Source organism: Camelus ferus, chromosome 9, assembly GCF_009834535.1.
Source record: "Camelus ferus isolate YT-003-E chromosome 9, BCGSAC_Cfer_1.0, whole genome shotgun sequence".
NCBI lineage: Eukaryota > Metazoa > Chordata > Mammalia > Artiodactyla > Camelidae > Camelus > Camelus ferus.
In genome coordinates, this window is record NC_045704.1 from 50,522,048 (window position 1) to 50,547,898 (window position 25,851).

The 25,851-nt window shown below is 37.2% G+C and overlaps 1 protein-coding gene across 1 annotated transcript in view; it reads left to right on the forward strand.

The window, feature by feature from the left end:
• The window catches only part of CNTNAP4 (contactin associated protein family member 4), a 222,478-nt gene that overhangs the window by 126,718 nt on the left and 69,909 nt on the right, over window positions 1-25,851 (forward strand). The window contains exons 5-10 of the mRNA XM_006193465.3: window positions 6,008-6,211; window positions 6,766-6,950; window positions 7,726-7,869; window positions 11,570-11,831; window positions 19,072-19,221; window positions 23,170-23,341. Coding sequence (XP_006193527.1) covers window positions 6,008-6,211; window positions 6,766-6,950; window positions 7,726-7,869; window positions 11,570-11,831; window positions 19,072-19,221; window positions 23,170-23,341 — 1,117 coding nt within the window. The remainder of the gene's footprint in view (window positions 1-6,007; window positions 6,212-6,765; window positions 6,951-7,725; window positions 7,870-11,569; window positions 11,832-19,071; window positions 19,222-23,169; window positions 23,342-25,851) is intronic.

Consider the following 25,851-nt stretch of genomic DNA (forward strand, 5'->3'; position numbering starts at 1 on the left):
GCAGAAAGGTCTCCATAAATATGTGTGGCAGGAAGGAGCACAGAGTATGTGTTTCAGCAGTCCACTTCTGACATAGCTCCCTGAAAGAAATCTGAATATTTTCTATCAGAAGACTTCATTCTATAGGAGATTGTATTTCTGAATCATGTGAATCAAGCAGGCTTTCTTTAGCTGATTTATGGAGTCACAGGGAGCACTGATACAGGAGTAGGCCTGCAGTCTTTGTGGGCCTCTTCTTTCCCTGATTCCTGCTGTAAATGAGAAGATCTGAGGTGGAGGTATTCACCGAGGGGGATTCAGGTCACTGACAATTGCCGTGGTGAGTCAGCGCAGGCATTTGCTGACAGACAGAGAAAAAGCCACAGAACCCGCAGATGGCTCAAAATCATTCTTGCTGCATAACCTGGCAATGACATTGGTAATTGAGCATTTCTTGTGCACTTCAGAAATTCATTATTTTTTAAAGAGTCCACTTTAAAAAAACAAACACACCAAGTGTATTTATTAAACTACTTTTGCTATACCCTTTTCCCTGCCCAACATTCTAATAATAAATAACAACATTAGCATTACTAGTAGTTAACATTTATTGAATTCTAATTATGTGCCAGCAACTTCAAAAATTATGTAGGTATGCATTCATCCAACAATCCTATGAAGAATATACTGTTATTAACATAATACTGAAAATCAACCATACTTCAATAAAAACAAGAATATACTATTAGTATTCACATGTTACAAATGCAGGAACAGGGACAAAGAGGCAAAGAGAGTAAGTAATTTGCTATGATAGAGTAACTCCCTTTGACCATAAATACGTCACATTACACAACAAAGAGACTTCACAGTTGTCAGTAAGTTAAGGATCTTTTTTTGTGTGTGTGATAGGCAGGTGCTTAATATCTTTAATATAGAAGCACTTAGTTAAAACCATAACATTGATCAAGTTCAGGTTTTTAAAAAGTGTAGCTGGAGTAAGTTAAGGATCTTGGGTTGGGGAGATTGTCCTGGATTGCCCTACTGGACCCAGTATAATCACAGGGGTCTTAATAAGGGAGAGATGAGAGGGTCAGAAAAGAAGCTGTGACTAGGAATGCAGAAACGAGAGAGAATGAGAGAGAGAAATTTGAAGATGCTGTGATGCTGGTCTTGTACATGAAGGAAGGGGCCATAAACCAAGGAATGCAAGTGGTCTCTAAAAACAGAAAGTGGCAAGAGTGGAGTCCTTGCCAACACCCTGATTTTAGGACTTCTGAATCCCAAAATTGTTAGATAAGAAATTTGTGTTGTTTTATGGAACCAAGGGCATGGTCATTTGTTACAGCAACAGTAGAAAACTCATACCCTTGCCCAAGATAGAATGAATAGTCAAATCCACACTGATTAGTTGCCTTAATTACTAGGCTAAACTATAATTTATTATGAAAAATGGCTGAAAAGAGGACTAGAGTAAGAGGAGGTGAACGTGTCAAAAGAATTTGCAACTTGTTACTAGAAAATTAGAATTCATGGCCTCCCCATGGTGGCCACATTATTCATAGTGATGATAATCCAGTCATTAAAAATATAACCCCAATTATATGCCAATCTCTTTTGCAAAAAGAAGTAAAAGAATTTAGACAAAATATTAGCAAGTCAAATACAGTGATGCATAAGGATAACATAACATGCACATTTGCGTCCAGGAATACAAATTTAGCATTTTTGGTAATCAAGTAATATAATTCACCATGTTAACAGAGTAAAAAATAAAAAATATGGTCATCTGAATTTATTCTATATCAATATTTGATAAAATTCAATACCTAATTCATGATGAGAACTCTTTACAAGATAGGAAACAAAAGGAACCACTTCAATCTGATAAAAGTTATCTACAAAGAACTTAACAGCAAGCATCCTACTTAATGGTGAATTATTGAAAGTTTTCCCCTGAGATCAGGAATGAGACAAGAATGGTTACTGTTATCACTGCTATTCAGTACTCTCTTGAAAGTCAGTGCGATAAAGCAATGAAATAAATACCCACTTAAAAATAATAACCTCAGTTAACATAAGCACACTACTGAACAAATTTACAATTAGAAAAATAAATCTCCCTTACAATCAAGTAACATGTCTCCTCCTGTGTCTTTGGACTGTAGACCTTTCACTGTTACAGATCTTGTTAACTTCTAATTTTCAGGTTTTCCCATAGTCCATTTTCTAATAATGGGGTATTTTTCAACTTTTCCTATGTATACAATTGGACTGTGTACAAAAGATTGTTTTACCAAAAGTGTTTGACAGAAGATTGGAATAAATGTGTTATTGACTGTTAATTTAAATATTAATATTATTTTGGATGCTTAATTTAGTGTTCCTATCTAAACAAATAAATATTGAGTTGGATTAATTTTATTAATAGTGTATATTCATATTAGATCTTTTATAGGTTAGTTTCAACATGAAGAAATACTGTTACAAATCATCTGAACTCACTCTTTTGTGAACGTGTGTTTGCTTGGCAGTACTCTTTCAAGAGTTAGAAAATCTGAAAATCTTTGTGAAATAGTGAAAACAAATTCACCCTAAACGTTATCAGTGATGGCTCAGACTTGAAATGTTGCTTTCCCCAGTCAATTATGTGAAGCCCATTTGCACTTTTAAATTAGTAGTGAGTTTAAAAGCAAAATCTTCAAAAATGTGAAAGCATGGCTCTCATTCAAATATAGAATAAATACATATTAAAGATGCATTTGATTTATTAAAGAAGGAATCTGAAGAATGAAAGCTAGTTCAAAGAAAATTCAAGAGACTGAGTAGATATAGGAATCCAAGAAAGAAAGTTGGATTACTATTACTAGGTTAAGTACACAAATGGTTAATATTCAACAGGGCAATAAAATCATAACTTTTGGGAATATATTTTCTACCAGATGAAAGTTATTTACATCTGTACTGGGGGAAAAAATTCTGTAAATTAACGTGTAAAAACCTAGAGTCTGGCCCTAATCAGTAATAAAGAATAAAATCAGACATTTGTGAATTCACCAAGTATTAAATAATCTTTAGACAGGCCTCTTTTAAAAAGCTCCAGTATGACACTGAAAGGATATGAAGTTATTCCTTTGATGTATTTCCAGTTTTTCCAATTTTTCCTAACAGTGGTAAGATGACTTTCAAGAGCGGCTACATACCTCTCTCTCCCACTGGCATCCTTGGAGAACTAGGTGCTGATGTTAAATTCACATTCTTTCTCTCCCACTCCCCCTCTGTGTCTCTCTCAAAAGATTGTTTTTCTCAGATAGTTCCAGATTTTTATATCACTAACTATGTATCATAGCATAGTGTTTTGTGATTATTGCTCAAAATTGTATGCTTTTTATATATCAGATAAGTTTGTAAATAGCTTTTTATAACAATGACTTATATCAGACCTGTTATGAGTGAGTTTTCTACCTAAAGTATTGCTGTCAGAAGCCATCCTGAATTTGGCTGTTTTGTAAGAATCCGTGTGCATGTGTTGCACTCATGTAACTTGCAGTTCTCCTGTACTGACATTGTATTCACATTCTGAATTGTATCTAGCCTCTCCCCCCAGAGAGTATTATTTTCCACATGCTTGTGAAATCTGTGATGTGATTGTGGTGAGTTTGTGGAATCCTATCCTGTGCTCCTTTCTTGCTTTCAGGCCCCCTTCTTCAAGGGCAGCCCCCTTACTCCTCCCTCCTCCCTCTGGGAGCTGAGTTTCTGACTGCCACTGGAGTGTGTCAGCGTCCTCACAGCTTCCTTTCATGACAGTGAAGGAGAGAATGTCTAGGCCTCTTGAAATTAACATAATAAGAGCAGTTCTAGTTTATGGGGACAAGCATGGGACTTGAAGACTGAGAAGAGTAAGAAGATTATTGATTACTATCTGCTTAAGCCTCAGGTTTCTAATCCCGAGAACTGAGTTTCCCCAACTACCTTAACTAAAGAGACCCCAGGCTGCTTTTATTCTTGATCAGAATGCCTGTTACAATCTGTAATGATTTATGGACATATTTGTTCACTGGCTACTTGTCCATTTTCACTGAACGTAAGTTCCCTGAGGGCAGGGACCATGTTGGTATTGATCCCTCTTTTTATCTCAGCATCCGTCACAGTGCCTCCGACAGGATGCGCTGAGTAAGTGTTTCTTGAGTGAAAGCATCCAGTTACTTAGTGTGGTGCCTGTGAAGTAAGAAGATGATAGGTAAGAGTGAGAGAAAATGGCACGTGCCTTCTGTGTAAGACACGAGACAGAAACAGTATCCCGCTGCTTTAGGCGCCACTGCTCTAATATGTTTTTCACTGTCCCGTGTGGCTGATGGAAATGTTCCCAGCACAAAGGCTTTAGGTGCCATGAAAGGCTAATATGACCATTATAATGTAATAATAGTGAAGAAGAGAGAAAAAAAGAAATAGAAGGCTAAAGTAACACAGGCTAGACCTTCATTAGGAAAAAAACTCTAGCTAATTCCAAAAATAGACTTTATCGGAAATAAAATCATTATAATGATGGTTGCCTTTAAGCGATACATTAACTCAGAGATAACTGCATTGCTCCAAATGTGTCAGCATTTAAAGTCTGTCTTATTGGAATTTTCTTAATTTATTGTAATCTAATAATCATAGAACACATTATTTGTATTTGACACAGAGTTATGTTTTTGCCATGCACATTCATTCAGCTATATAACAAGGAATAATTGTTCAGTTAACATTATTCTTTCTACAGAATGCAATGTTTATTCATGTGCACTTGGTGAATGAATTCTTTATAAGCACATTAACAAGATGTGGAAAAATCAAACCTCTGAATTTCCAAAAGATAGCTGCATAAAATAGTTGAAAAAAATTGGGGGCGGTGGTAAATATAAATGGTTTGCATTAGGTATGATGATAATCTGAGTGAAATGCATATTTGGTCACACAAGTAGACGTAATAATTTTGTCGAATGAAACAAGATGAGTAAACTGTAATGTCATTGTGTTGACTGGGAGAAGTCACCTAACCAGTTGAAAAATAGCTTCCTATTTTATTGGGTTTCCCTAACCTCTTCATTTGTTACATAAATGCGCTCTCAAGGGTAATTGCTTTTAAAAAAATCTTTGACTTGTGAAATGTGGAAAACACTGCTAGGCTTTGTGAGCATCATCGGTTCTTTTTTGTGTCTCTTGCTCAGGGTGCAACTGATTTTGACAGATGTACTGTTATGTTACTAGTATAACATGACATCTTTTTTTCAGATGAACTGAATAAAAGTGATCTTGACAATGAGTAGATAAGACACTGTCAGAAAGCTGAAAAACCTGTCAGTGTCACAGTTGTGACACAAATGCAGCAGAACAGCCCTTATAATGTCATTAAGTGACTATCTTTCCAACAATGCCCTTGAGAAGACAGAAGATAGCATTGCTCTTAAATACCATTAGTTAGCCATACAAATAATAAAACACAAAGAGCAGTTTAATATATACTTGAGGAGGCATTTGATGAGTCTGGTACGTGTATGTATTTATATGTGGATCTCTTTTATATATAGCACATAGAAAAGTATTGTGAGATTTCAGAACCGTGTTTTAGGAACTCAAAAACCATTTAACTTCAACATTTCAAGAACATCATTAAAATGTTGATCATGAAATATGCAAAGTGCTTTTATGGATATTGATTATAACCTTCTCCCTGATTTTTTTTCTTATGGAATGAGAAACAGTCTTTAATAATATAAAAGAGAATTAGGAATACATTTCACAATGTACTTCTGGATCATGCATTTTGTAAATAGGTGTGTAAAGACTGGAATGGAATCAATCCCAGGTATCAAGAAGGAAATAAGATGTTTGGCTGTTTTATTTTCCATTACTATGATTGCCTTGAGCTGAACCACATGTACGGGTGTATGTATAATGCTCTCTTTATATATGTACATTTAAAATGCTTTAGTGAAAAGCGTATTTATCCTTAGAGTGACTTTTTTAATTTCTTTGTCTCTAGGATCAGAGGTGGTTGATCTTGATGGAAAAAGTTCCCTTCTCTACAGATTTGATCAAAAATCCCTGAGCCCCAGAAAGGATATAATTTCTTTGAAATTTAAAACCATGCAGAGTGATGGGATTCTACTCCACCGGGAAGGGCAAAGTGGAGATCACATCACATTGGAATTAAGAAAAGGAAAACTCTTTTTACTTATTAATTCAGGTAAAACTATTTGGTCTTAAAAATCTGGCCATTTAGATATCACTTTAGTAACTTTATGCTTTTATAGCTTATCTTTTTAACAATTAAGGTGCCTTATTTCCACATTCAAGAGTTTATGTGTAAATGCCATTATTGCACTTTTGGGTAGAAATGGTTCCTAATTTGAAAATTGTACAGGACTCTCATTTGATGTTTCTAATGTAGTGCTGATAGAACTACCCAGCTATTTTCAAATGATGATGAAGGGGATGGGTCATTGAAAAATACTGAAGGTAGTAAAAATAATGAGGTTGTAGCAAAGATAAAATTTACATTGTAAATGAGTGTGTGATGATGGGTAATACTAATAAAAAGAATTAACAGTGGAAGAAATTACACCAAGGTTGAGAGGATATTATATTCAAACATCGGGTAAATTCAGATTGGTGTTTTGGAAGGAGTGCCTGGAAAGAGATTGCAGTTATTATGAGAGACTCTGCTCCACAAAAAAGAAACTTTTTTTTTCCTTTTTTTAAAATGGGGAATAATGGTGCTTTATTTTTTTCTCTTCTAAGGTGAAGCTAAGCTGCCCTCCACACACACCCCGATCACCCTCACCCTGGGCAGCCTGCTGGACGACCAGCACTGGCATTCTGTGCTTGTCCAGCACTTGGGCAAACAAGTCAACTTTACGGTGGATGAGCACAGGCATCTTTTCCACGCCCAGGGAGAATTCAGTTACCTGCATCTTGATTATGAGGTGTGATGGTTACCTTTCGATTAATACAGGTTTTGTGATGTATCTGTGGTGTAGCCACACGAAAGAAAATGCAGTATAGAAAACCCACCTTCAGAGTAAATCAAGGTCCTGATGAAGTGGTCCTCTAGGTGACCTAACTCACAGTAGCAGGTTTTGGGTATACACTACTGAGACGTCATTTTTCTCCCAATATGTTAATTTACTATTATAGAGAAATGTATAGTCACAAATGGCCACATGTGGGAAATCTCCACGAAGAGATCTCATTACCACAAGTAACTGTAGAGTGTGTTCCATGATTCTGAGGGGATACAGGGCACCACAGTGTAGATTTATTGTGAAGAGAATGTAGCAATAAATAGATTAATTAATTTATTAATAATCAATTCAAATGCACAAGTATCAATGCCAGAAGTGTATATAAAATAAAATATCATAATCATTTACAACTGTTAAAGAAGTCAAGGTTTACCATGGATATAAAGATGTATTTTTCTTCAGCAACTGATAAATACCAAAATCAGGTGTGATTAGCAACTTGTAAGAATAAGCAAATTCTGATATAAATAAAAACTGAAAGTATATAAATTTTTTTAAAAATCTGCATCTTAATTTTTTTAAAAATCTCCTTTTGAAATTGATGATACGGCAGTGTAGGAAAATGAAAAATTGATCTATCTGTGATGATTACAGCTATAATTGCTAATCATAATTATTTAAGCAAATTATCAGGAAATCACTAAACAATATTATTGATGCCATTTTTCTTTCTAAGATCAGCTTTGGAGGGATTCCAGCACCTGGAAAATCTGTGTCATTCCCCCATAAAAATTTTCATGGCTGTTTAGAAAATCTCTATTTCAATGGAGTGGATATCATTGATTTGGCCAAGCAGCAAAACCCACAGATCATCGTCACGGTAAGAAAGTCTTCAGTGAATGAACGAGGAAAACTATGTGGCTTTTTCACACAAAACATTTTGCTTCTTTCTGGATTTCCACTTGATACGATATTTTAAAATTTACTCTTTTTCTTTAAAAAGATTTCTCTGCTTGGCAACATGCATGTAAGGAATTAATTCTATGTAAAAAATTTAAAATTCACAGGGTATGATTATTTTATTTCTATATAAAGTAAAGCAGATTTTTTTTTGGTACAGCTGTTAATGTATTTTGTTGTGATATTATTAGTCCTAGGAGACTAATTTCTTTTGCTTTGTAATTTTCTTGATAAGATATTCACTGACACACTCTCTAAAGAAGCATACCAAGTTCCTGGAATCATAACATCCATGTATATTAGAAAAGCATTTGAAAAACTTGTATTTTGCCATGGTCAATCATAACTGATAAAAGAAAGTAACGGGCTCTTACAATATTGCATCTGCCGATCTGTCCCAAGAGCAATGCTGATCAGGCTGCATTGTATTCTAATTATATGGAAGTGCGGCCAAATTTAAATACAACAGTGTTGGTCAGGGTCCAGTCAGGGAAGCAGCACCAGTGTGAGTTTAGAACAAGGAATCTATTTTTAGGACTTGGATCTTAAGAGTTGTCACAGGCTCGGGGAAAAATGGAGGCCAGATGTCTGGAAGAAGAGATGGAGCAGAGTGAAAGAGAACCATCACAAGCTGGAACAAACCAGCCCCTCTGTGACTGTTGCCGAATCCCGGCCTCTGTGCCCCGACACTGAACTGAGATCTGGAGACAGAGTTTTGGGTGAAGCAGAAAAGAACAGCTTTATTTCTTTGCCAGGCAAAGGGGGTCACAGCAGGCTAATGCCTTAAGACCGCGAGCCCGATTTGGGGAGGAGTAGCAAGGACCTTTATAGTGAGAGTCCAAGGAACAAAGCTTCTGATAAACACCTGTGAACGTGTAGGGGCTGCATTCTTTCCTCCCTGACATGGCTGCTTTGGCGTCAAGAAAACCTAATGATGGGGCCTCCTGTTTCTTTGGTTATCAGACCATGTTCTCCTCCTCCAGTGGGCCTTAGTCTGGTGTTTGTCTTCTGCACCAGGAGTTAACAAGTCATATCCCTGGACATTTCTGTGCCTGGAACAAAGGTTGCTTAAGAGGGAAGATGAATGCTCTAAGGAAGAGAGAAGCATGTGCCGTTCAGAGTCAGGCTAGAATGTGCTTCAGCATGAGGAAAGCCATCTTTGGTTACTGTTATATGGGTACTTCAGAGAGGAGCTACAAGCAGAGATTTGGGGGAGGGGCCTGTCCCCGGAAGGCCCCATGGGGTCCTGCTCCATTACATGATCATCCTTCACTGTGCTTTATCACACAGAAAAACTTCGGAGTGAAATGGCCGACCTTTCACTCCTGACTCAAATGTCATACCGGCCCCCTTTTTGGCTAACTTTTAATCAGAACCAGACAAGAAAGGTGATTCTGGGAAAATGTGGTTTCCAGCTTAACGAGCTTGATGATAGAAAAGCAGACATAACTATCATTTGAATACATTTCTGTAATTGTTCAAAATTCAAAATATGTTAATTTTAGCTCATGTTGTGTCAGCAAAACCTAGCACACAACGTGGGAATGTTTACTGTTTACAAAAGATTTTATTCCTAATTATCTGTGTGAATTGATAGCATTTATATGAGTACACCATCCAGCAAGATTTTTAGATGGTTTTTTTAATAAAAGGGAAAAGAATTTAAAAAGAAAAGAAAAATATTACAAAGAAATAGATGTGAGTGTTTCATTGCAAAATGAGTTTCCAGAAACTGCTCACGCAGCTAACACTCACTCTTCATTGCCAAGAGGATTTGCTGCTTGCAGGGTAGTAGACAGCTGTCCAAATGCAGCTGGTAAATGTTTCCATTTTTACCAGGTTTGTTAGTCTTATAATTGCCTTTACATTACGGGTCAGTGTAGTTCACTCCTCAGCTTTCGTTATTTCATTTATTGGGACAGGATATTTGTCTGCAGTGAAAGCTAATTCACTTTTAGCAGTATCACAATATAGCTAAATGTTTTCGTTTAACCAAGACCTGTGGTTTAATTCCAGTGTGTATTCTCTTAAATAAAGTCATTTCATTGACTTTTCAAATCTATGCTTAGAAAATTTGTTAAAGATTATTTTCAGGAAAAATGAAAATATTTATCTTTATTTCTGAAGCCTGCTAAGGAACATGCTAATTATTTCTAAATAGTTCATACCTTAACATTTTTTAATCCATAAATATATATTTAACCCTAATAGTAAAATGATTTTTCATGCACAATATTTTAATGAAAATTCACACAATTCTAGTGTATCTTGAAGATCTATTTTAAAACCATTAGATGAGAAGTAATACATGTAAATCTGATGACAAGGGCATAATGATAAGAAAAAGATAAAAATCTTCAAAAACAGAATGCCAATAGTACATCGTAGTGTGCAATGTTAAACCTAAAAAAAAAAAGAAAAGAAAAATGAAAAATAGGCAGAGATTATGAACAGACCATTCTAGGGAAAGCAAGTTCAAAAAAGCAACAAACTCATGAAAAATGCTCAGGTTCACTATTAATCAGGTAAGTACAAAGTAAAAAAGAATGAAACATCATTTTGTCATTTTGTCATTAAATTTGTGCAGATTTAAAGGACATATAATACCTATGGCTGTCAAGGATGTGGGGAAAAGCATATCTTTGTATACTACTATTGGAAATGTGGAGAATTTTAACTTTTATTTGGAGAGGGGAGGAGATGCTGGAAATATTTATTAAAACATGTAGATACAGTAGTTCTATATGTCAAACCCTGTTCTGCAGGACTGAAAATGCCAGCACAAAGAGAAGCCTGCAGAGTTATTTATTCCAGCATTGGTAAGAGAGGCAAAACCTGAAAGCAAAGTGAATGCACATTAATAAGAAAACAGTTGACTAACAACTGAAACATTCACATAGTAGAATATTATGCAATCAATAAAAGTAGGAATTAAGCTTATGCCAGATAACTCAAAGAAATTTCCATAAGATATTTCTTAATGATTAAATCATGATACAATAAAGGGCGTAAAACATGGCTCCTGTTTTTGTAATACATATAATGCCTAGTGTGTAGATATATGTACTCAAAACATTTATTTATGTGTATGTGTATGTACATATAACTGAACACCTAATTTAAACATATATCTAGATATATATGTGTATATATACATATATATGTCAATGGAATCAGAGAAAATTATGAAAAAATATGGAAGGAAAATGGGTAGCTCATTAATATTCGTTATGTTATGGGGTGGGTTACAAGCCAAAGGCAGCAAAAGGGTGAAAAAAGTGACAACAGAAAACCAACTAAACCATGAATAATTGTTTTAAATAAGTTTTTAGTGAATTCAGTTACATTGAGTTAGATGTGTTTATGAAAGCTGAGAGATGGGGAGAAAATTTCACCCAAAACTCCCAGGAGAAGATTTGCCTGACCCTAATATCTCTGGATTTGAAGAACCTTTAAGACATGGCAAGGTTTTGAATACCCATGTTGATGACAATTTTTGTTGTTGCTTTAAATCAGGGGTAGTTAGAGACTGATCCACAACCTCTGTGACTATTTCAGATTGTATTACTAATATGATATGTGTGTTATTCTTAAAGCTTTTTCTTTTACTTTATTCTCAGGGAAATGTGTCGTTTTCCTGTTCACAACTGCAGTCTGTGCCTGTGACTTTTCTGAGCCCCAGGAGTTACTTAGCACTGCCAGGCTCTTCCAGGAAGGACGAGGTTTCTGCCACTTTTCAATTTCGAACCTGGAATAAGGCAGGGCTTCTGCTGTTCTGTGAGCTTCCGCTGGTTTCAGGGGGTCTCCTCCTTTTTCTTAATGATGGAAAACTTAAGCTGAATTTCTACCATCCAGGAAAATTATCCAGTGACATCACAGCAGGTAATAAGTGTATCCCCACAGGCAAAGCATATGGGTTTGAAAGATTTCATTATCTCTCTGTCCCTTCTCCATAAAACTTTATGCATAACCCCCAAATTAATATTTGCTTAATAAATGAATACTTGAGTTAATAAGATTATCTCTTCTTAGAGGAACTCGATTCCAATTTTCTTTTAAATTTGGTTTCAACACTGGTGGTTCTTATTAACCAGAATAATAGTTATGGGGGAATAGAAATGTCCCTCCTAGGCCCTCACCCAATCCAGATGAATCATCATGTCCTGAGGAAATGTGTTTTGGGAAAAATAGGAAAAACTCTGAAATGGACCCCAGTTTGCTGGGTGTCCTCAGTGGAAAACGAGTCTTCGTATAACAGTTATTACTCTTACCTGGTCTTTGAGAGATGGGGAGTGGTCTTTCTAGACTCCATATTTGTATCTCTATATTAGTGTGAATGTACAGCCTAAACATTTAGTCAGATTGATTTTACTTTCTGATGTAGTCTGTGCCAAGGTGCAAACATTTGGGAAGGATGGAAAGATTCCTGTAAAATTCCTCATATGGGCACCAAATGCAATTCTCTGCATTTCTAGGCAATACGGTATCATTTTAATGATTAGAAGTCATATAATTAAGGAGACTATATGAGTGTCTGGAAAATTAGTGTCTAATTTAGGTCAGTGCTTTGGGTGAGGGATATTTTTGTCTCTTCATTAAAATTATATAGTTCTTGACAAAGGATCTCCATCGCATTTTCATATATATGAAATAATACCCAAACCAAGCAACTGGAGGTCACATTGGGGTAAATTGCTACATCAATTTAATAAGTGATCTTTAAAAACAACTTAAAGATGCCATTGCACTACTCATCTATAGCAGCTATGACCAAAATTAATAGAATATGACTGGGAGAGGAAAAGAGGTACAATACAGTCAGAAACTAAATGTAAGAAAAACAAGTATACAGATGGATACGGTTAGTCTTTATATATCTTTTGTGTTGTTCATATATCACTGCAGCTTAAATGTGGAGACTGAAATTTCAGTATCAATTATAATTTTTCAGAGGTACTGTGCTGCGACTTTTTAATGTAATGCTCAAAATGAGGTAGATGTGCTGGCTTGACAAAAAGAAATAAATTAATCAGTGTCATATTAATAATTAATAGGCTCCCTAAAATGAGAGTCTAAAAATGTAAGCTTGCCATTAATGTGCAGTTTATTGTGATGTATTTGACATCCTCTGAGGTGGTTGCATTCATAGCCTCATTTTCAACATCTTAAACAAGCTGCTTCAGCGCAATGCTGTTGTAGTGAGGCCCACAGAGCTAGTCCATTTCTAAACACTTTCCAGGCAGGCAAATTTAATAAATTACTAGATGCAAGTCTATCTAGATTACCCCGAATGATTTTTTTAAATCTCTAAATTAATGTTTAAATCCACTTGCATGTAATCTGTCATGACAGCATATGACTTAGTGAGATTGTGCTCATAGCCAATAAGGATCCTCAACAAAATATGAATGTTGATATAGTGAAGTTGTTACATTCAGATAACACAAGTGGGCCTTTACTCACCAACTCCCCCATTCCTATTTTTCTGATTTCTTTTAAAATATTAATTTTTGCTAGTTTCAGTGAGGCCAAGTACATTTTGCATTTGAAAGTAGGTTATGTCAGTGGTCTGGGTATGTGGTCCATATGTTTATCTCAGAGGAGAGGACTTTCACAGGTCCAGTGCCTGGTAATTAAATCAGTTGTCAGAGTGTATTTTAACGACACTGAAGAGATTCCATTACCTATTGGTGGGTTATTATCATATGATACAAATCATTTTATCATATAAGGGTGGCTCAATTTTTCTTAGCTAGTGGAGATATAGATTAGTAATCCTACATGTTTTCAAAACTCAAAGTTTTTGTCTTTTATAATGGAATAAAAATTAAATTGTGTTGGGAAGAACAGAATTGTACAAATTTTTTAATTATCAAGCTAAATTTTTAATGTGACGTGCAGTTTTGCAAATTGTCATTTGGAATGGTTCAAAAATACTATATCAGCCTATGTCATTTTTGAAATATTAAAGGTATTATATTAGTCTAAATCATAAAACACAGTAACAGTACTGTAAAATCCCTCATGTCACAAAATGCTTTCAGTCTTTGTCACCTTTATAGATGGCAAAGCAGAAATCATTCAGATGGTATCAAGAACCTAATGAACAATTCGGTTATATTTTCCTATTTAAAACAAACTCCTTACTGTCACCTTTGAGATTTCTGCTATGATTTTAATGCTGCAGTTACTTTTGCCTAAAGGTGAAAATCAGGCCTGAAAGCACGCTTCCTGCCCTCGTGAGCAGAGCCCAGCAGATACAGGCTTGCAGGACATGAGATGTTTCTGCGTGTTCCATTTACTAGGCGTTTGTGATTCTTGTGGCCCTGGCAGTGGGGCAGCCCTCTTGATTTGCCTTATCCTGGGGAAGCCATTTCTTTGAGTTCACTTCTTCCCTTTCACTGTTGGAATATTCCTACCTTTCACATTAGAGCCCCATCACTCCCTGAAACTCTCACTTTCCCCTAAAGTGAGTGGCAGCAGTGACCCCCGTATTTTCCTCTTGGCAAGAGCCATCTGGTGTCGTGGATCTTTAATTCTGGTTAGTGGATATAGTTAGTGAACATAGGAAAGTCTGGCAGTGTTTCAGAGTATAAAAGTTATTTGGAACAGACAAAACCCTTCAGTTGCTCCTTGAGTAATGGCCTTTGTATAACTGCCTTTTGCTCCTTTGCAAAGAACATACCCTAAACAGCAGGGTTTTCCCCCCTTTGCATATCTTCCTCCATGGATGTCTGTTACAGTCTTATGAGAGAGTGATGGCAGCTAAGCTGTCACAATGTTTCTGTAGTAATTTAGGACCAGTACCTGAAGGGTATATACGAGGGGCAGAGATAAACCATTTTCCTCCCTCTGTATTTTCTGTGTCTATGTGGTTTGGGCCTGAGACAGAGAGAAAAAAGAGAGAAGGAAGAAAAGGAGGAGGAGGAGCGAGAGAGCGATCTTAAACAATCCCACATTCTGCTATGACCTACAGTGGCAAACCCTTCCATTTATTCTTCCAGTTGGTGTTGTCAGCGGTTTCCATCCAAAGACCACAGTGATCACACCTGCAATCAAACAAGTTGGGTCTTTGTTTATTGCAGCAAGGAGAACACCCCCAGGGGAACTGTAAAGAGTCTCATTGCAAAGGTGTTAAGACGACTTGTCCCAGGATTTTGTGTTGTGTTAGCTGATTTGGGGGAAAGTTTCAAGAAAGTAGAAATTTGCTCTGGATTAAATGCTGCCAGGAGGTGAAGGTAATTGTGTGATTAAGTGTTTTTTTGTAAATCTTAACTAGAAGGATGGAGGATTGAAGTAAGGCTAACTCTGTAATTGATTAAAAAAATCAGTTGTCATTCGCATTATCCAGGAAAGCATTTGGTGTTTTTGTGGTTTGGGTGGTAGCCTTGCTTTTGTCTGTGCTTAGACCAGACTGTAAAGTAGTCTTGATGTTTTTGATCCCATTTCATTGTAGTGACAGAGTGACCTTCTGATATTGATGTTCTGTGAGCTGGTTTATGCTCTGCGGGAGAATGCCAAGGCCTAGCTCTGGGTGCCCGCCAGCGTCGCACACGACCAAGGCCTCCCTGCGAGCGCCAGGCCAGGTCCTAGCTGTTAGGGGCTGCTTTTTCCTTTCTCAAGGTTAATTGTTTAACATGAGTGAAAAGGAAAAAAAAAACCCAAAAAACAGAGGGGGTGCTGTCTGTCCTGAAGGCAGAGCAGAGTGCGGGTTTTGAAATCGGGTCACCTGGGCACTTCCTTGGGTGACTTGTGTATCCTCCTCGGGCTCCACTTCCCCAATATTTAACATGAGAACAACAGTAGTCAGGCTGGAGGTGAAACGACATGCGTGTAAAGCACACAGCACCTGTTATGAGTAACAGGCACTAAAACTGTTGTTACTATTTTGTTATTATACAAGCAGGATGCCCCCTCCCCTAGATTCAGAATTCGTGAGTGGTGGGAACAGTGTATTAGAGTTAGCATTCACCTATAATACCACGAATCAGAAAGAATACAAATTCTGCAGTGCTTCTCTCCCCTCCTCCCTTTTCACTGTGATGTGGCCTTGGAAAGGGGCTCACTTCCCATCAGACCTTAAAGTGGAAGGAGCTGTAGACTTAAAAATCAAAGCCAATTTAAGAATGATCCTTTTTTTAAATGTAAAGTAAGGTGAAATGAATGAAATGGGTCTTTCATTATTTAACTTGAGTAATAAATCCCACTGACAGGTAATAAAATCCTCATCATACACAAATGATGTCCATTACAAGTGAGGCTGAAGAAGAGCTTTCTGAAGGCTCCCCCACAAACATCGTGCAACCTCATGACCCACCTAGCTGGGCACATAGGTGCATTTAACTCTGTCAGGTCATGGAGTGGTGGTCTGCATGTAGCCCCTCTCTTGTGCACCCGTGAACCCCCCCTTTAAACTTTTGTCCTCTAACCGGCAACTTGTAGATGGTCTTGGGACATTAGTCTATCGTCTTCCCAGGTTGCTGGTCTCCTCAATAAAGCAACTTTTCATTTTCATTAAAAAAAAAAAATCACAGAGTGGGCTATCCTGGCAGGCTTGTGTTCATCATCTAAGTTAGCTTCTGTATTGACAGAAGATGTCCCCAAGATTTTGATTTCATCCTGCTGCAGCTAGCCAGCAGCTGCCCGGAGCACTGCTGCTGGAAGTACGCTCCTGGAATACACTGGTTCCGTGAAGTACTAGTTACCAAGATGAGTAGAAAAACAGAGAGTAAGCTCTTAGAAACTGTTGCAGCAAGAAGATAACTGCTGCAGCATCTAAGCGTGCGGTCAGTGGGCCTGTATTTTATGTGTCTTCTTTATCTAATTTTTTAGTAATTCATTTTTATTGAGTTCTATAAAAGTATCAATCTGTAGTAGATCAGAGATGAAAATGTGCATCACTGCGAGTGTTGAGAAGCATAGTCTGAGGCCACTGGAAAGCCTAAGATGAGGTAACAGAAGTGGAGCCATGCGCACAGGCACATCCGAGCTGCGAGAACGAGATGGCAGGAGACGCTTGGCGGGGCGGGGAGGTGGGAGGTGTTCGTCCCTGTGACGCAAAGCTCGAGACGAGAATTTGCACTCTAAATGTATCCTCTTAGAGGAAGCACAGGATGACAAATTTGGGACATTTGATTTATTTTCGTCCAATCTCATACCGTCAGGGATTATGTAACTCTATTCAGCTACCTATTTGAGAGTCCACTCTTAGATAATGTGTCTAAAATTATCTAGCCTACATTCTTCGTTTTGCAGTTTTTAGCCCTTTGTCATTATCTTTCACAAACCAAATCAGACATGAGTCTTGGGAAATCTTTTTTGCGTCATGGATATAATGTAAAAACGAGCTTTGGTGGCCGGGATGGGATTTGTGTTATACTAAATGAATCCGGGGCTAAGAGCTTCGTCATCTAAGGGAGCTTCCATGCAGTTTCTCTCTGAAAGCTTACGGACAAAAATAGCTGGGGAAATTTTAAAAATTGCACATAATGTCAGGAAAGAGGCCCATGACTTTAAGGTCTAATAGAGTACTTACATTTTGTTTAATACTTTGATCTGCAAAATCATACAGAGGTGAATATTCGATGGATGTAAACCTTACTGGTTTATCTACAGCAGAGACACAGATTCCATCTGTCTGCTGACTAGTCAAGCACAGAACTCCTCATAGACCTCATTCCCTCCTAGATGGAAAGACTCCATTAGCTCATGGATTCATGACACCGGGACTGCCTAAGGATGGACTGGAGAATCTTTTTTATAGACAATAAGAAAATTTTGATTTTTGATCATAGCAATTTTTTATTATATATACAAACTTGGAAAATACAGAAAAATTATAGAAACAACCACTATTTTCTTTTATGCAAAAAATTTTTGTTTACATGTAGGGATATTTCCTTTCAGTCCCTTCCCATATTTATATAAAATTAGGAATATAATTAGAATTGCATACACAGAATCAATTCACATAATTTGCAATAGTTATCTTCTTTGAAGTTGCTGTGAACATGGAATTAGTAAATACTGAACCATTGCTTCCAGAGGAAAAACAGGGTTAGGTTCATGCAAGCCTCTGGTGACAACGTTTTTGCCAACCAATTGGAACAATTTTGTGTGTATGACTGTGTTTGAAGATACCTTGTTTAGTATGTATTGTTGATTCACCAACAGTGAATTCATGGCCAACAGCATTATAACTCAGGCCTGAATGAAGCCTATCATATGTGTTTTCTCTCTAAGTCATAGCATAGCCTTCTTGCACTTGAGAACACTAGACAGCACTTCATCACTGGCTAGGGGGCCCTTTGAAGAGCAAAATCACCAGCAAAAATCACAAAAATGCGAAGATAGGCTTACATGTGAGAGCTACAATAAGAAGCTTTGCCTCATGCATGTCGTATGCATGTCAGTCAACTCAAATATTTCTCTGCCCTGTGCATTTCTGTGAGTGACCCCCAGAGGACCCTGAGTATTGATTTGAAGATTACAAAGAAATTATGGCAATTGGGGGAATTTGCAAATACAAAATTTGCAGATTATGACTATCAACTGTGTAAATACAGTTTCACACACTGCTTTATTTTTAAACTTTGCATTATAGCAGCACACTTTCAGCAATTCCTTATAACCTCTTCAAGTAGTTTTATAATGATTGACTTGATAAACTTTGCTAAATATTCTATTCTCATATTATAAAAGATGACTACACAAAAGTGTACAGAGCAGATAAATCATTTGATTGGGTATAACCTAAAGTTTTGGGAAGAAAATATCTTTGCTCTTCCTAAACCCCTTTCTGTCAAAGGTAAGTTACATGACAAAAGCTGAAAATGAGTCCATGCCAAATAATCAAAAAAAGTTTTTAACTATTCAGGACTGTCTGAAGTGGAGAGAATTTGTTCTCTCTGTCGAGACCCCAGAAAGGAAGGTAAGGATGCACATTTCCACAGAGAGGGTGCTCCTTTCCCACTTACCTCCCTTTCCTCTGTATCTTCTTGTTTCCTTTTGTCAATAGATGTGATGCTGCACTTGAGTGACGTGTACATTGCTGTTACTAACCAACTGCTTATGATGTTCACTGTTAAGAGACACCTCTTTTAAGTGATTTTATCTCCCCCAGGCGCTGGATTAAATGATGGGCAATGGCATTCCATCTCCTTATTTGCCAAAAGGAATCACCTGAGTGTGGTGGTGGACGGCCAAGTGGCTTCTGCTGCTCCTTCCCTGGGCCCTGAGCAGATTTTTTCAGGTGGCACCTATTATTTTGGAGGTAAGAGAAGCTGTCAGGCATCATGTTTTAACGAGTGTCAATATTATGGAATAATTTGGAGTAGTTTCTCACTTTCTTTGAACATGGAAATATTGAGTGGATCGAGGCAACAAATTGTGACCTAAAACGCATTTTTTTTTCCGAGGCGGACTGACTTAACGTTTATGATTTCTATACAGAGATTGATTCCAAGTAGGCCACCCTCTTCAGTTCTTACTTTTAAATTTTGTTATATTTTCCTAATGTTAAATGGTCCTTATAAGTGTGTCTTTTTCTGGTTTTATGGGCTGATTGCATTGCAGTGTTTTCTTGATCATGCCTTTTAGCTCTCCTAGAGCATCCTTATTGCTTTCCTCTGCTCAAGGCGGAAGGTCAGTATTATACCAGTGGACAAATACTCTAACTCAATTAGCCATTGAAGCCACAGAAGCCATAGATGGATTTGATTCCTACTATAATATTATTTTATAATGAAATATGTTACATGTGCATGCTATAATTTTGTTTGTTTATATTATGATACATATGCTATGTACCATTATAATTAAATGAACTTATAATTTTTGAATAGTTTTAGATTTACCAAAAAGTTGCAACAACATACAGGGAGTTGCCATATACCCCACACCTGGTTCCCTCGCATTGTTCATATCTTACATCGTATATATATAATTTAAAAATACTGTTATTTTTTAATTACACATCTATACACATGCATTTCGCAGCTTGAGAAAGATTGTATTACCAACATCCGTTTGTCCTTCCAGGATCATATCCCTTCATCTCCTTAGGTAAACATTGTCTTGAAGTTGGATTTTATTCCTCTCCAACGTGTTCTTCATGATTTGACCTCGTTTAAGATGGTTTTGGGTTCCTAAACAGTATACTTTGGAAGCTTCCAATAATAAAATTTCAACCTCAGGGCTTTTATTTAAACAGCGCATCGTAAGTTTACTTTGACATTTCTGTTTATTCAGTCATCTTCTCAGTTGGTATCCTTCAGTACCAGAATATGTTTGATCTTGGCATGAGATTCTGTTATTAATCACTAAACACATACTTGGCAAACCCCAGGGCACCCTAACATCTCCAGGGTTGGGAGCAAGGGTCCAAAGGAAGGCAGGAGGTGTCCTGCTGCCCCGCTTCTCCCTCCTTCTTCCAGCCTGGTCCTCCAGCACCTGGTGGAGGAGGTCCGCTCTTCTGGAAGCTTGGGTTGGGCTTTTGGGCTGGGGATGCTGGATTCTGGGAGTGAACTGGAGTAGGAGAAGGTTCCTAGTGGGCACATCCCCTGCTGTGAGGCCTCCTGGGGGGGCCATGGGCAGAAGCAAGGCTGGAGAATGGTTAGGATAGGGCCCCCTAAAGTGCAGGACTGCCAGGGGCCCCAATTGCCTGAGTGGCAGTGGCAGCAGGGTGACCATCTCTCCCCAGTTTTAGCACTGAAAGTCCAGAGTCCTAGGAGCAACCTTTTCACTTCCCACTTCCAGAGCAAACCTGACACTTGTCACCCTATAAACCTTCTCTGCTGTGTGAACAAGTCCCCTTTCTTCCTGGGATCTGTTTTATCGAGGTGGGAGGCTTTTCTTAGGTAGTTATTTCTTCAGCCAGTTTATCTTCAAGTCAATAAACACCCCACGTTCTGAGATACTTGCCATCATCAGTTCTTTGCTTCTCTCTAAATTCAACTGCAAGTTATGTTACTGACAGTCAGTCTAATCTGGCTGCAATGCCCCTGTGCAAAGGGGTGGTCTGTCCCAGCAGCCTGGGGCGTATCTGTTTCCTGGGCCAGTCTTGAGGGTGACAGTCGTGTTGGGAGAGTGGGCCACCCTGGAGCTCACAGGGTCCTGCACACGCCACACCAAATGCCACCCTCTGCCCACCATCATCTGCTTTTCCTCCCCCTCAGTCGTGTGCTTGTCAAAAAATTACTGAGGGTAGCTTTTATCATTTATAAACTATACATTTAAGATCTGGATTCTCCAGATTGAGGTATATTCCCCTGTGGAATCTTTGTGCTACTGAATAACACACTGTGCAGCCCAGGCTAGAGATACTAGACTGTGTGCCGAATTCTCACACTCCCGCTTGTGTAAATCAAGCTTGATCCATCCGGTGAACTGGCTACGCCACCTTGAAGTCAAACCCGACATCTTACTTCTGGTCCAGTGACGTGCAGTGATAATTTATCTGCCATCCTCAGAGGTGCTTAGCATGCTGCCTGCCTCTAGTAATGGAGCCATCCATTAATTCAGCATGAAGTATTCCCCCAGAAATCTTCATATTTTAGAACTCTCATCGCAAACCGGTTCAGTGCTGAATGCCTCTCTGCTATTGCATTATATTAACCTGTGGATGCCTGTTCTTGTAGACTAATGAGGCTAACCTCGGTTGACCTCTTTTTTGTTCTTTAGAATCTCTTGCTTATTAAACACTGTAGCCAGGAATCTGAAGGGCCTCCTAATATGACCAACGTGCTCTCTGTCAAGTTCCATGACCTCTCCTTGTGACCACGAACTTGCTTAGTTTTGTTCCCTAGAGGCATACCACACAATTTATTTTATTCTGAAATAGCTTGAAATGTGTCTGGAAACAGCACCTGGAGAAAAGGAGATTAGGAGAGCTGTTTATATTCCTGGCATATTGTAGTTGCCCCCAAGTATCATTGAACTATTATCCTCTCGGTTTTTATTTTAACATTCTTAATTAGTTAATAAGTCATCTAGAAAATACATCCAGATTATGGTAACCATATCCTACACCAACAGAAAAATTTTAAGCCCTGAAAAATGTGTATAGAACCATCTACAATAAATTGATACTTAAAAAGCTTTCATCACCTTCTCTTGATGTATTAATTTTGAAATTTCAGAGTCTCCGTTGCTTAAGATACACTGTTTCAGTGTGCCTGATAACAGTTTTAAATATGAATCCTGGCCTTTACTTGCCATGTAAATGTATTTCGTTAGGAAAACAAAGCATTAAGGAGAAATATCCTCAGTCAAAATATTTAATTATAATGGAAATTCCCTGGTAGAAAACTAGCAGGGACTGTGCAGGAATTAGGAACTTGCTGATTCATTTCTTGTTCTTTGAAATTGTAATAGTGGTTGACAACCATAACAGCAAAGAAAGATTAATGAAAAATGCATAAGTATAATATATGTGCTCATACTCCATAAAATTGTTTATTTCACTTGGATAGAGAAACACTTAGAACATCATTAAACCTCAGACAATAATGGTTAATATTATAGTTCTTTATTATTTAAATAATTAGAAACAGGTCTTAGATAAATGTTAGAAAAACATCTATAAATGGAACATTCTTTTCTGAGACAAAGAAGAAATAAAGTCAAACAGTGAAATGTTTTTGACATGAAGCCATTACGATGTATTAAGATGTGTGTGTATGTGACCCTTCCATGCATACGAAAAGTATTTAATTAAATAAATCATTCATAAATTTATTCTAAGTCATTATAACTCCTTTTCCAAATAGCTGTAAGCATAAAGGTATTTCACCATTATTGATTTACCTTTTCTTATCTGCAATGCGTATTTTCATACTTTATGCTCTTCTTTTTGCATCCCAGGAGACAAACTGCCTATGTTTAAGTTATACACAATTTACTACTGCTGGATAACATGTTTAGGACTCCGGAGCTAATATGTATATTTTTAAAATTTGAATTAAGTCAGTATCCTTGCACATAATTATTATAACAGTAATTTCCTATGAATCCTGTATTAATAAAGAGAAATATTTTGTACAGATTGCAATTTGTAATTTAGATCAAACTGCAATTCGTACAATGTAATGGGCTTTCCTCTCTCTTTTAATTTAATAGTCAACTGCCTATTTCTTTTATTTGTTTATTTTTAATGACAATACTCAGTCCTGATTCATTATGATGCATCCTGATTTACTTTGATTTGTATTGTTTTGATCAGGTTGTCCTGACAGCAGCTTTGGATCCAGCTGTAAAAGTCCATTTGGTGGATTTCAGGGATGTATGAGGCTCATTTCTATCAGTAACAAGGTGGTAGATTTGATTTCAGTTCAGCAGGGGTCCCTCGGGAACTTCAGTGACCTTCAGATAGACTCATGCGGAATCACAGACAGGTAAAGACAATCTCACTTCTTGATTTTGACCTGTCCATTTTCAAACTTTTGGCAGCAGATTGAAATTTACATATAAAGAGAACATTTTTCTCTCCTTTTTCCCATCATCATGTTCCACAGGAAATAGATAATATTCATGCTAGAAATAAGAAAAATATGCTTTTAGTTTTATACTTCATATTTCTGATGATAAAATTTAGAAAGAAGACACATGGCCATATTATTTACATGTACACATACCTACCAATTCACAAAAGATTTTTTTATTGAAGTATTGTTGATTTACAATGTTGCATTAGTTTCTGGTATAAAGCATAGTGATTCAATTATATATATGTACATGTATTCTTTTTCATTATAGGTTATTACAAGCTATTCAATGTAGTTCCCTGGGCTATGCAGTAGGATCTTGTTGTTTATATATTTTGTATATAGTAGTTTGTATTTGCTAATCCCAAACTCCTAATTTATCCCTCCCTGCCCTTTCCCCTTTGGTAACCATAAGTTTATTTTCTGTATCTGTCAATCTGTTTCTGTTTTGTAAATAGGTTCATTTGTGTCACTTTTTTAGATTCCACATAAGTGATATCATATGATATTTGTCTTTGTCTGACTTACTTCACTCAGTATAATTTCTAAGTCCATCCATGTTGCTGCAAATGCATTATTTCATTCTTTTTTATGTTTGAGTAGTATTCCATTGTGTGTGTGTGGATATAGATATATATATATCTATATATATATCTCTGGATATATATGGATATATATACATGTATAGAGAGATGTATATAGATATATACACCACAACTGCTTTATCCAGTCATCTGTTGATGAACATTTAGGTTGCTTCCATGTCTTAGCTATTGTAAATAGTGCTGCTATGAACATTGGGGTGCATGTATCTTTTTGAATTAGAGTTCTCTCTGGATATATGCCCAGGAATGGGATTGCTGGATCATATGGTAAGTTTTTTTAGTTTTCTTAAGGAGTCTCCATACTGTTTTCCATAGTGGTTACACCAAATTACATTCCTACCAACAGTGTAGGAGGAGAGTTCCCTTTTCTCCACAGCCTCTCCAGCATTTACTGTTTGGGGACTTTTTAATGATGACCATTCTGACCAATGTGAGGTGATACCTCACTGCAGTTTTGATTTGCATTTCTCTGATAATTAGTGACATTGAGTATCTTTTCATGTGCCTGTTGGACATCTGTATGTCTTCACTGGAGAAATCTGTGTTTAGGTCTTCTGCCCATTTTTGATTGGGTTTTTTTGTTGTTGTGGTATGAGCTATTTGTATATTCTGGAAGCTAAGCCCTTATCAGTCACATCATTTGCAAATATTTTCTCCCATTCTGTAGGTTGTCTTTTCTTTTTGTTTATGGTTTGCTTCCCTGTGCAAAAGCTTTTAAGTTTAATTAGGTCCCATTTGTTTATTTTTGCTTTTATTTCTGTTGCCTTGGGAGACTGACCTAGGAGAACATTGCTATGATTTACGTCAGAGAATGTTTTGCCTATGTTCTCTTCTAGGAGATTTATAGTGCCCTATCTTATGTTTAAGTCTTTAAGCCATTCTGAGTTTATTTTTGTGTATGGTGTGAGGGAGAGTTCTAACTTCATTGATCTGCATGTGGCTGTCTAGCTTTCCCAACACCACTTGCTGAAGAGACTATCTTTTCTCCATTGTATATTCATGCTTCTTTTGTATAATTCAGTTGACTGTAGTTATGCAGGTTTATTTCTGGGCTTTCTGTTCTGTTCCATTGATCTACGTGTCTGTTTTTGCGCCGTACCACGTTGTTTGAATTACTGTAGGTTTGTAGTATTGTCTGAAGTCTGGGAGGGTTCTTGTTCTTCAAGTATTGCTTTGGCAATTATGGGCCTTCTGTGATTCCATACAAATTTTAGGATTATTTGTTCTAGTTTTGTGAAAAATGTCCTGGGTTATTTGATAGGGATCACATTAAATTTGTAGATTGCTTTGGGTAGTATGACCATTTTAACAATGTTGATTCTTTCAATCCAAGAGCGTGGAATATCTTTCAGTTTCTTTAAATCATCCAGAAAGATGATGTTGATGCTGCTATAATTTTAGATGGGTATAAATGTATCAAAATTATATCACTAAACTCAATAGCTTAGGATACCCTAACAGTAGTGTAGATCATCAAGTACCAGTAAATCAGAGACCTATGTGGTTGGTTATCAAACTGGCTTTTGCTTCTCTGACAGCTGAATAATATTTCAGAGGCGTAGGAATGTGACTCGTTTCTATGGTCCCATTGTGGACCTTTAGAAACCTATTGTTACCTTCTCTGCATGGAAAATGAAGAGGAACCTCTCCTGCGGAGAGGTTTGGAGCCACAGTATTGATAAAGGTGTAAGGATGATTCAGTAGTTTCAATAGGAACTCCAACACAGGATTTGATAGTGCAAGATTGGGGAGTTCATTGAAGAGGACAAGTAACTTTTAAAATAAATATGATAGTTAATAGTTAAAGAGTATATT